Genomic DNA, 12,621 nt, shown 5'->3' with positions numbered 1-12,621 from the left:
CCTTGTCCCCCCTTTTAGATAATGAGTTTTAATCCACAAGATCTAAGGAGAAGATTGTGGTTAATAATTCCCGGAGAGGAGGGGTTGGATTATGGTGGAGTAGCAAGGTAACGTATTGGTTGTTGTGTGTGTACCATTGATGGCTCACTGTGACACTGCATTATTGGATTAGGGTTGTGGGTAGCGCAGAACCCAACTACTATTGTCCTTTATTTTGTGTAATGCATGTCTCCTCTGTCTTGTAGGGAGTGGTTTTTCCTCCTGTCCCATGAAGTCCTCAATCCAATGTACTGCCTGTTTGAGTATGCTGGAAAGGATAACTACTGCCTCCAGATCAACCCAGCATCCTATATCAACCCCGACCACCTGCGCTACTTCCGCTTCATCGGCCGCTTCATCGCCATGGTGCGTTTTTACCTGCCCCCATGTACATGATGTGGGCTTTCCGTGATAGTTTGTCATAGGAAATGTAAAAACCATTAAAACCTGCATAGAACTTTTTTATTTAATCTTTTTTCATACCTTTTGTTTTGGTTTCCAAACACTCCATTTTGTAATACCTTAGTCTTCCACTAATTCAACAACTAAACAATAGAGGATGTATTTCCACAGTACTGTAAAAATATAATTGTGTTTGGTTTTTTTTTTGTGTGTGTTTTTTTTCTTTTTCTTTTTCTATGTAGAAAAGAGAAATATTTATACACATACATACATAAAGGATAGGAAGTTTCTTTCCTCACTTTCAAGTTGTTAAAACCAGGACAGTTATCTAATTGGAGACAAAGGGTGTAAAGTTCAATTGAATTTTATAGATATATATTAAAAAAATGTCTGCATGTGTGTCTATATGAATAGCTAGATATAAAAAAACAAACCTCTGTCTTAAGTGCACGATATATGCAGATTGTCCCTAACTTCATTCATCTATCTTTCCAAGTGCAAGATACTCCCCCCCTCCCCTCCTCCCCCCCTCAAATCTTCTACACACACACACACACACACACACACACAGATCAGAACGTTTTTTCTATGGCAAATGTATGTCTAATTATATATCCAGGGCTTAAAATTTTAAGTCCTACACTACTAGCCAGGCCTTAAGATTTAGTCACCACTGCGAGCCTGGAGAGTCCTTTGCATACCCATGACATACTTGAAAACGAGAGAAATCTCAATGTATCCATCCTGGTAAAATATTTTATAAATAAATACTAAACAGGAGTGCATTTCTCTCTAGGGACAAGCGGTAATTTTGAGCACTGATTTATCCCTCTGTCTGTAAGAATAGCTATGATTAATTGTTAAAGTTTTGTAATGCAGTATGGATAAGGGCACTTTTGAAGAACTCCTAAATATGAGAGACACAAAAATACATTACACACAGTTCAGTGGGCTACTACACAATGTAGAATGCCAATACTGCAGTATCAAATCTACAGCTTACATATAAAAACTCTAAATCGTAACAGATTTAACGGTTTATAGACACATGCACAGAAATTCACACCTTCTTGCAAGTACCAACATAACTATTGTGTGCACTTTTATGTAACGTTTTACATGTCAGGGATTGCGGAATGCTAACTTGTTTTAGACATACATTATAGAAGAGCACTTCTAAAATTGTAACTGTATAAAAAAAAAAAGTATTCTTACTGAATGTAAACCGGTTACGACATGCAGAGAATTTTCAAGTTTTTGTGCTTTTAAAGGAAGGAGTTGTTGCTACTACTGCAGTTTTTTTCACACATTCTTTCCTTTCCCCACCACAGGCTCTTTTCCACGGCAAGTTCATAGACACTGGATTCTCTTTGCCGTTTTACAAACGCATCTTAAATAAACCTGTGGGACTGAAGGACCTGGAATCAGTGGACCCAGAGTTTTACAGTTCTCTCATCTGGATCAAGTGCGATATTTTTTTTTTAATTCAGGCTGTTTGTGAACTATTGGGCAATAGCTATATGTGATGTATTTACACCTTTATATAACGTTACATTAAAAGGCTACTCAAACCACCATGACCACTACGGTGATTTGAAGTGGTCATGGTGGGTAGGGGTCTGGATGTGGAGCGTTTCCGCTTAAAATGCTGCACATCCAGAGGTATTTGCATTTGTGTGCTAGGGGCTAGAAACACCCCTGGTACATATACTTCCGTTGTCCGCACAAACTGCACACTGGCAACAGACATAATTAGCTTCTCCCTTGCAGACAGGACACCTACAAGTAGAAGCTTGGTCACTACTTCCAGCCTCTGTGCGTTCCCTTCGCCCCCTCAGTTAAATAAATAGCGATTTGTATGTTTGTTTGTTTTTTTATTATTATTTAAAAATCCCTCTCCTTCTGCTTCACTTTGCCAGCTCAGATTGTGTGCATGCACTCTGAGCCAGCGTAACAGTCTATTCATAGACTTCTTCATGAGAAGTCTTTGATTGGACCTCACAAGTGCAGGGATGGTGTCCAACGTGGGGGTGGTGATCAGATCCAGGAGCTTTGCCTGCCGCTGGATTCCAGGTAAGTTTTAAAACCTCTCCTACAGGTTTTAAGGGGAAACTTATTAGTAACGCCCAAGAAATATATGCGATATTCCTTGGGCGAGTGCATCTCACGCTATGCATAGAAATATAGAAGTTGAATAACACAATACACTCCATTCTGATGCCAGTCTTCTGAAGTAGAATTATTGGCATAGGGTGGGGGGGGGAGGGGGGTGTAAGTGGGAGCAAGAGGTAGGCGGTATCAGAGGTCAGTATGTATTGGTGTAAGCCCATTACACCCTGCATGATGATGAGAATGATAGTGGTGAATAGTGCTGGAGAGGTGGTAATTCTTGATAACTTAGAGAGCAATATTTTAAGTTATATATTCATTGCTTAAAGGATCTGCAACTATTAAAGTGAGCTATGACATGTCAAGTTTTGAAAAATGGATACTCTTATGTTCTAATTGTTAATGCAGAATCTTTTTTACATTAATAAAGTTGCATTCTATAAATACAGGGATATTTATAGTTGCTAGGTAATTGTTAGCAGTTCAGTAAATGTGATTGGAGTGTTGATCATGCGTAGCAGATGTTGTGGTTTCCAGCTGTTTAAACAGGTTAGATTACTGTCCGGCGCTGTCCTTACCTACGTTCTGTCTTCTCCAGGGATAACAACATTGAGGAATGCGGCCTAGAGATGTTTTTCTCTGTGGACAAAGAGATTCTGGGGGAAGTTTCAAGCCAGGATCTGAAAGAAAATGGGAGCAATATACAAGTGACGGAGGAGAACAAGGAAGAGTATATCAGGTTAGTTTTTGGGGTTTTTTCCCCTCCATTTTAAACATTTGTGTACATTTTGAATACAAATACTCACAGTTGCACTGGTGTGATGGCTAAACGTGACACCTTATTTGATTTAACTTCTATTTTACATGATGTTTTCAGTAACATTGAGGATCATGGGAAATGTAGTTCACTTAACATGAGGTGTAAATGATGGTCATCAGGTGTTGAGCACTTGCTGTATCCGTGCATGTTCTAACAATTGTACCCATGTACAGCTCTGCAGAATGTGTTGATGCTTTGAGGAAAATAATTTCAAAGAGAGTTACAGAGGAGGAAGAAATGGGGGGGAGGGAACTTAAAATCATATTCTACACTCTCTCCACTCAAATTACAGGCTAGAGACGTAGCACACGTAGCAGGGGTGCACAGAAAGCTTGGGAGGTGCACTTTCGCATACTCATAATAAACATTTCCCATGTTGTCTGCATTGTTTTTATTGTATGTCTTCCGTAGGGAGAAAATGGTTAAGCGTGTATTTGCAGTAAATGTAGCTCTCCTGTTGGCTATCTTTTGTCACTGTGGCTCCTGTAGAAAGAAAAACAGCGAGAAACATTAAGTTAGTGTATAAATCCAAAACGAAGTCTGCATCTTGCCATGGAATAGCAATAAACATCATAAACTGTGATCAAAAGAATCTTTCTGGAATATTGAAGGCATTGCAGCAACATTATAAATAGACAGGCTTTGCACCAAACAAGTTTTAAACTGTGTACAAGGCACACAATCTAGCTCATTACATATTCACTAGGAATGATTCATGTGAGACAAGTAGGAGTTTATTTACCAAGTCTGTTAACTTCCAATCCATAATATTTTCTTTTTTATTTCTTTGTATCCAGACTTGTGGCAGAGTGGAGGCTGTCTCGGGGAGTAGAGGAGCAGACACAGGCTTTCTTTGAGGGCTTCAATGAGATTCTTCCCCAGCAATATTTGCAATATTTCGATGCAAAGGAACTAGAGGTAAGGAATAATCTAGATTTAAATTCATCCAGCAGGCCGGGATTTAAACTGTACATGTGCAGGTTTAATGACACGGTATGACTTTTATAGGGCAATATATTTCATCTGTACGTTAGACAAAATTGTAGCCCATGTATAGGGTTACTTTGGCACAGAAATACAGACAAAAAGAAAACTAGAAGCACAATCGGCATAGAGCTAAAAACTACAGCAATTGCCTAAACTATAATTGTGATTTCTGCACAACCCATAGCTGAATGAAGTTACACCTGGAGCATACCCTAGAAAATGAAGTATACCTCCATGGTGCGTACTCATGGGTGCTCTTACGGCATCTGCCAGCAGAACATTAGCACATACAGTTGCAAGAAAAAGTATGTGAACCCTTTGGAATGATATGGATTTCTGCACAAATTGGTCATAAAATGTGATCTGATCATCATCTAAGTCACAACAATAGACAATCACAGTCTGCTTAAACTAATAACACACAAAGAATGAAATGTTGCCATGTTTTTATTGAACACACCATGTAAACATTCACAGTGCAGGTGGAAAACTTTTTCTTGCAACTGTAAGTTCAGAATAGCAGGGCAAAAACTTTGCCCTGGCAAGCATAAAACACACTTATCTTCAGACTTTGCCATGAAGATAAGTGTGTTTTATGCTTGCCTATTTATGCTGTAGTATTTATCTCTTTATTTGCTTAGAGTAGGTAATGAGGAACTGCTAGTTCCGGAGATGTGGCTGTTCGTTTTCTTATTTTTGATTAGTAACCTCTCTTCACTCCACATTGGCTGCCTGTCAACGGAGTCTCCACAGATATCTTCGTGGATTAAATTTTGTAGGTTAGCATAACTTTTGAGATGTCTATTTTTCATAAATAATAGAAAATATGTGAGCTAATTTTCTCAGTTCATCGTTTTATTTAAAGAAACACTACACACATTACCACTACAGTGTGCTGTAGTTCTTATGGTGCCAGGAGTGCCCTGGTACTCCAACATAGTAAGGAGTTAAACAGTTTTCGAATGGTTTGATTTACTTGTTGTCCGCCTTTCCCCATCTCCACTACTGGTGATTTCATGATCTTCTATTATCTTTCCTGATTGTTGGTTTGAAGACAGATACAGGCATGGGATGGACTGTCCTACTTGACAATTTTGCAGACAGACAAGTCAACCAAATATACAGAACACTACATTATTTATGGTGGATTTCTTTTAGTTAGTACATGTTTTTTTTTCCTTCTTTTTATTACTCCAGGTTCTACTATGTGGAATGCAAGAAATAGACCTCAATGACTGGCAACGAAGTACCATATACCGGCACTATACCAGGACCAGCAAACAGATTGTGTGGTTCTGGCAGGTGAAGAAGTTTTGTGTATTATCTAATTATTTAAAATGTCTTTTTTATATAGAGATCTATTTTGTCTGAGGTTGTTTGAGAATGACTCATAAACAGGTATGACCTGCTTGGGAGTGTATAGTAAAGTGTAAGGGTGGACAAATGTTCATTTAACCTTTGAGCATTCTTATGTATGTGACTAGATAACCCCTGTTCTGTCTCAGCTCTAGCTCCAATCTTTTCTTCTTTTCTTCTCCTATATACAGTTTTTCACTGGGGGTTTGTACTTCTGTGCTTTAATCTGACAAAAACAAATTACTCCAGACACATTTCTTGTGTGTTTTGTTTTCGCTTTCTTGCAGAGTTTCTTATACATATTGGTTAAAGTTTAGGGTTAATGTCACCCAAGCTATTCGTGGTCATGCTTTGAAAAAGTTATGAATCCTTTTTTTTTTTTATTCAATGTTTTTTAATTTTAGTTTTGTTTATGGAAATGTACTTGACTGACCCTCGTTCCTGTGCTTCCCTCATAGTTTGTGAAAGACATTGATAATGAGAAACGCATGAGACTTCTTCAGTTTGTGACTGGGACTTGCCGGTTACCAGTTGGGGGCTTTGCTGACCTCATGGGTAGGTAACTAGCTATTTTGGGGACACCAAAAAGTACAATTTCAGTCAATATAACCTAGTGCTCAAGTTCTTTGTCCAGAGTAATAAAATATTGTATTGGATAGCAGAGAATAGAGATGCACAAATGTTCTAATTTTAAGGGGTTCACTATGGTGACCAGTAACACCTATGGGCGAATTTACTTTGGGCTGAAGAGATGATTAAAAACCTCTAATTAGTATAAGCCCGTTCCACACTCAACTTATTCGATGCCTTGACTCTGAAAAAACAAAAAATGTGCACTGTTTTTGATGCCATACCAATGTTCTAAGATGTTTACGTATTTGTCTGCACCAGCTGTTGTGGCAGTGCAAACGGTTGTTCCCACTATGCACAAACAAAATAAAGAATTTAAAAAAACCTCTAATATTTTGAGACACGAAAGACAGAAACTGCTACTGTTTATTAAGTTATAGTTCAATTGTTAAGCGGACAGATAATTGTATTTTCTTTTTGTTTTGACTGCTGTATGTACAGGTTTGTGCTTTGTTTTGATAACCTACTGATTAACATGAAAACAAAGCTCTCAAATACCAATGGATTGAAAACACTCTCCAGTACTTCACATTGTTGGAGTCAATATATTACTTTGACAATGACGTTTCCTTACTTGCCTGGGCAAAACCTCTTATCCACAGAAGTGTATGGAAATCACTAGTGACTTTATAGATATGCTTAATTGAAGATCATTTCTATCTCTTTCAAGAGACTGCCACAATGGATACCTGTGCAAGTTCTGACCGTGGCATCCTAAAATTCCAAACATACAGCCCCACACTATTCATTTTGTCTGGTGCTGTCTTCATTCGGCAGAGGAAAATGCGTGCTTGATCGGAGCTGCCATTTTTGTAGGGATGGTTTTTGGGTTGTTTCTTTTTCTCTCAAGTTGTAAATGATCTCTATAAATGTGGCTTGCACAGCGTATAGATAAAATGTAATTCAGAACTTAAAACCATGTTATTTTTACAAGGCAGGTGCAATTTAATTATGGTGGCTGAACATGAAAGCTAACAGTTCACATTGACTTCTACTGGGGCTAGACTTTGCAGATTTTAGCTACAGCTGTCATTTTAATTCCATTAAAGCTGGCCGGGATCCAAGATGCCCCACATTACCCAAAGCTTGACTCTGTTTAAACTTTGTGACTTTCTGTCACAATCATTATTAGGTAGTAAACCAAAAATATCTCTGGTTATAAGCTGGTTCATTTCTGCCTCTTAACATTTTCTCTGGTTCTTATTTGTGTTTTCTGTTTCAGGGAGTAACGGTCCCCAGAAATTTTGCATTGAGAAGGTTGGTAAAGAGAACTGGCTGCCCAGGAGTCATACATGGTAAGCCGTTTAATTGGTGGTTGTGGAAATATTCATCCGATCCGGAAACTCCGCACTCAATAGTACTTATGAAAAAAATGAAATGATAAAATTCCTACATGGCATGTGCCCACCAAATTAGGTGGCATGGGGGGAGGAGGGATGCTTTATCAACAACATCAGAAATATCGACATGAATCTCTGCCTACTTAGACCTGTACTGTCCTATCCTCAGTGCTGAGAAGCAAGTACAAAAACTTCCAGCTGCTGTTCATGTCCCCCAGTATGGTCACAAACCAGGTGTGTGAAGACTTGTAAGCTGTAGGGCAGACATCTCATACTCTGGCCCGCAAGATATTACTGAACTACAGCCACTCTGGCCATCTATTGCATTCAAAGAATTCTGGGAGTTGTAGGCTCTCAACATCAGGGGAACTATAGTTTGAAATTCCTGTAGTAGGGAAACCGATTAATTGGAATGCACAAACGAGTATTCCACACCTGCTTTATGACATAAGATGCCCTACCATGTAATGCTATGTAGATATTTAGCTTGTCTTCATGCAAGAGAAAAGAGCACGGTTTGCAATGAATATTCGGCTCTGTAGAGAGAGACAAGTTTCACCTCTGAGTTTCTGCAAAGATACAATTGCAAGGAATTGTGGGAAGGGATTTGCAATTAGTTTTATTTTTAATTTTTTTTTAGTTTGGGCATTCTGGGCAACATTTTTTTACACCCTGGTCAATAGTCTATAAATCCAAGTTAAGTTTTTGAAATCCTATGAGATGCTTTTTATCCTTTGTCTCAGGGGGCATCATGCTAGTTCTTGTGCCGTTTGTCATAACATAGCACATTGGTGGTCTGTCTATATAAATACCTATATTACACGCACATTACTGTAACATTTAGAACACCACCCTGCCAGGTAATATCATGAATACAATATCAATAATTTTACGTATCACAGTGCATTTCTTTTGTTTGCTCTACTAATATATCATTGTACATATTTCCTGAGTGAGGTGTTTTACAGTTTAATCCACACTGACCGTTTTCGAATTTTTGAATGGAAAATGTATTATTCAGGATGGCAGCGGGAAAAGTAATATTGTTAATGCAATATGTACTCACAGAACGTGTTGTTTTTATTTTATTTGTATTTTTTTTAGAGAAGCAGTATAGCAAATCTAATCGCTTTGTTTAATCCAGTTATCCTTTTTATTTCTAGCTTTAACCGTCTAGACCTCCCGCCTTACAAAAGCTACGAGCAGCTGAAGGAAAAATTGCTATTTGCAATTGAGGAAACTGAAGGATTCGGTCAGGAATAGTGAAACACATTCTGGACTCCGTGGACAGAAAAGAGTGCAAACACTGCTGATCCCACACCCCACCACCTCCCCATATCAATAGCTGCAATCGTCTCCACAAATGAAGTATCATTGTCTGTCTCTTCCCTGTAGTCTTTAATCTTCCAGTGACTTTTACCCTTCTTTCATGAGAGAGACCCGTCTGTTAGTTGTTTTTTTTCCTGTAGTCGCCGTTTTTTTTTGTGTGTGTGTAAATGAAGGCCTGCGGAGGAATCATGCACCTTACCAGCCTACAGCTAAACACGCCCAGTTGTGTTTTGGAGAAAAACCCCAAACCTATCTTATGGCAACAATGGATTAATGCCCTCAGTCAGTCTTCCAGCCTCACTGTTGGAAAGGCCTATCAATGCTGTATCAGGACTCCTGTCTTACAGTGGCTCAATACATGTAACATAGGCTGCATTTGTTAGATAGTGTTATGCTGAAGGACACCACTGCCCATTGAGCTGTATATAGCCATATTTATTTAGCACTGAGGGTAGGTGTCCTGTGGCTTAGTACCAGAAGTATGGCTGCTGCATATGTTCGAGTTGATGTGTTTGGAAAAACAATTGTACTTCTGAATCCATAAATGGTTTTTTTTCGGTCAAGACGGGTCTATGGACATTGCAGGTCCCTCTAACAAAAAATGTTTAAAGAGGTCGTTAATCCAATGGCCTTGAGACTTTGATTTAAACTGTTTGAGCATGGTTTGTTTTTTGTTTTCTTGCGTCTGTTCAGCAAGAGTTTAGTAAGACAAATTTTTTTTGTAGGATATTGTAACTTTAAATTGCGTATAACATGCAACTGGAGAAACCCCCTTATGTTGGAAAGCTTTAATGCAGAATAGTTCAATCGTTATTTTTAAAGACCAGGCTAGGCCACTTTGGCTCACATGTAGTTCCCGAGCAGACATCTGACTTCCTATGCATCATATAGCACAGTAGCTGTGCTAGCACGTGGGGATTCCAATAGCTGTTATAGAAATATAACTCCCATTATACTTTATAGGTCATAATGTGATCTCTTCTTTGGCCATTTCTGTGTTAGAAAACTTTGTTTATGCTCAAGTGAAGCATTAGTGGAGATTTAGTGAACCTATTAGCTTTGCCCAGGTACCAGTAAGAGTAGAGGTCCTAGTAGAGTGCCTATCGAGACTACAATAAATATCCTCACTGCTGAATTAGAGCTTTATAACATGAGGGGGCAGTCACTGCCTGTGGCTTATGCTCTATTTTTAAATTTCGGCAGTTACAATCTAGCTGACCGATATTTCTAATCTGAACAGATTACCCCTAAGACTCCTTTTGACAAATAATTTGTGTATAAGGCTTTGTTTGTTTAAAATGTTTAGTTTCTCCAGCATTATAACTTAAAGCACGAACACCTTTCCTACATTTCTGAGTCATAGACTGTTGAAATAAATGGATTGGAGAATTTAGAATGACCACCACAGATCCATGTATCATATAGTAGTTAATTTGTATAAGTCAGACGCTATGTAAAAACCCTTTTATGAGCCATGGTTTTAGCTTGCCTAAGGACAATTGCTGGGATACAAGCAGAGTGAAAAGATTGATGGAAATCAAATGAAGCTTTTTACAGGCTGATGACTTGACTGTGGGCAGCACTTGGTGTGGAGAATGCCAGTAGCAACAAGTGAGAAAAGCACAAGGTTCTAGAATAGCCCACAACATTCTCCCAGGCTTCTGTCACAACCCTATATCGATAAGCTGATTTAGAAACTCTTGTAAGGAAGTGTCAAAAATACATATAGCTATTTGTTTTTTGTCCCTTCCACTATTTCCATTGTACATGTTCCCATTAAAACATTGTCACTCATAGATTTTTAGAGAAAAATATGAAAATTAAATTATGACAGGTTACTGTATATTATTGCACAGGGCTATTTGTCATTCTACATTTGTGTCTGTTCTGTTCCTTTAACCGTGTACACACTTTAACCCCTTTACTGGCAGGTGTGAAATTTGTAACTCTTGGAGCGCATTGTTCACCTCGTTGCACAAAAAGAGTTAAACACCAAAGCTGACTGGGGCTAATTACAGAAGACGTAGAGTGTAAATCATTTAAAACTAATATAAAATGGCTTTCCACCCTATATTTTTAACAAAAATTAAAGCTATAATTAATATGGGCATCTCCCTAGTTCTATAGGGTAGGCTCCTATGATATTTTTATGATTGACGTAGACTTAATTGCTTGTGTAAATATATATATATATATAAAAATATAAATATATAACTTTTGGGTTTATTTCCCTACAACAGGGGGTGGGGAAAAGGATATCTTGTTTTTGTTTTAATTTGTATTTAACCTAATTGTTGCTGGAATCTCCTCTTACAGCCAATTGTTTATTTTCTCACAATAAACAAGGGGGACATTTAGGTACCAACTGCCCTTGTCTTGCCCTACTTCCCCACCCCCTTTTTCTCAAATCTTGTTGGGTTTAATCAAGAGAGCTGCAAAAACGAATCTGTGAAAATGTAAAAAAAACAAAATAAAATGAATTTTGCTCATTTTGGTGAGCTTGTTTTATTATTGTGGAACAAATGGCTATTTTTTTTTTTAATTTTTTTTTTTAAATGTTTCCTATATCAGGGCTATCGCTACAATTCAACAGTTCAAGTATCAAGTTTGCCAGAGTTTCTACAAAACCATTATTGGACACAATATTTAGTGACTTGTTGCATTATTACAGTGCATATGATGCAGTAATGATACCAGAATTCAAGAGGTCGTATGTGAGAAATCAAGAGAAATTTAACATAAAAAATTAATAAAAACAAACAGCATTTCCAGGTGACAATAGATTACATCTGTCCTACACCAAGGAGATGCTTGCACTATGCATATATAAGCACTTGGATAGCCAACCAACCACCTTTATTGTGTGTGAATGTAAAAGATCATTAATCCATCATCTCCTCCGACCACGCTGCCTTCCGTATATGTTACCCAAGGATGCCATATTTTAAGTTATGTGATTTACTTGACAATGCCCATCTCAACTCCTCAAACAAGTGATAGTGTTCTATTTTAATCAACCAATCCTATCTGCATGTAGATTTTGCGGTTTTCCAAAGGCTCTGATTTTCCACTTACCCACAGGCATGTCCATCAGATATGCTGGAGATTGCCAATGTCTTGCCCACACCTCCAGCTCATTGGGCATTGCAATGGAATTAACCAGTGAACATCAGCAGATGTGGAATACTTCATGGAGATGATCTTATAATTAGCTTACTGGAGAAGAACACTAATGGGAATGGAAAAGGACTTTGAACATGTTGAACCATTCTTTCTCTGCCAGGGAAGAAGGCAATTATTTGTTTCAAATATGGTTAAAATAGGGTAGTTGTGATTAAAACATTGGTTGGATTAGCTTATTACCTTTGGGATTGTGCAAGTCTGAGAACACAACTGTTTGTTGTGGACTTATACAAGAAAATCAAGTAATATCAAAGTATTCACATATTTTGGTAGTATGCAATATTTGATCAAAACATATAAAATATTTCTTGACATAGAAGTTAGATTACATAGCAATTAAGAACCCCTCGAGAGAATATTCAATCACCCTTATATCCTTATACATACACACTCATACCCAGTGTGATGAAACGCCGTCACAGTGCA

At 38.0% G+C, this 12,621-nt stretch overlaps 1 protein-coding gene across 2 annotated transcripts in view; it reads left to right on the top strand.

The window, feature by feature from the left end:
- Positions 1-9,549, top strand: part of ITCH (itchy E3 ubiquitin protein ligase) — an 88,262-nt gene extending 78,713 nt beyond the window's left edge. For both annotated transcript variants that reach the window (XM_063455720.1, XM_063455721.1), the window contains exons 16-24: positions 19-107; positions 246-405; positions 1,773-1,906; positions 3,149-3,289; positions 4,168-4,288; positions 5,555-5,659; positions 6,172-6,268; positions 7,566-7,638; positions 8,847-9,549. In XM_063455720.1, coding sequence (XP_063311790.1) covers positions 19-107; positions 246-405; positions 1,773-1,906; positions 3,149-3,289; positions 4,168-4,288; positions 5,555-5,659; positions 6,172-6,268; positions 7,566-7,638; positions 8,847-8,946 — 1,020 coding nt within the window. In that variant the 3' untranslated portion in view covers positions 8,947-9,549. The remainder of the gene's footprint in view (positions 1-18; positions 108-245; positions 406-1,772; positions 1,907-3,148; positions 3,290-4,167; positions 4,289-5,554; positions 5,660-6,171; positions 6,269-7,565; positions 7,639-8,846) is intronic.
- Positions 9,550-12,621: the final 3,072 nt, after the last annotated feature.

This window comes from Pelobates fuscus, chromosome 5 (genome assembly GCF_036172605.1).
Source record: "Pelobates fuscus isolate aPelFus1 chromosome 5, aPelFus1.pri, whole genome shotgun sequence".
In the NCBI taxonomy this organism is placed as follows: Eukaryota; Metazoa; Chordata; class Amphibia; order Anura; family Pelobatidae; genus Pelobates; species Pelobates fuscus.
Note: the sequence above shows the minus strand (reverse complement) of the source record. Positions and strands in the feature narration are given on the sequence as shown.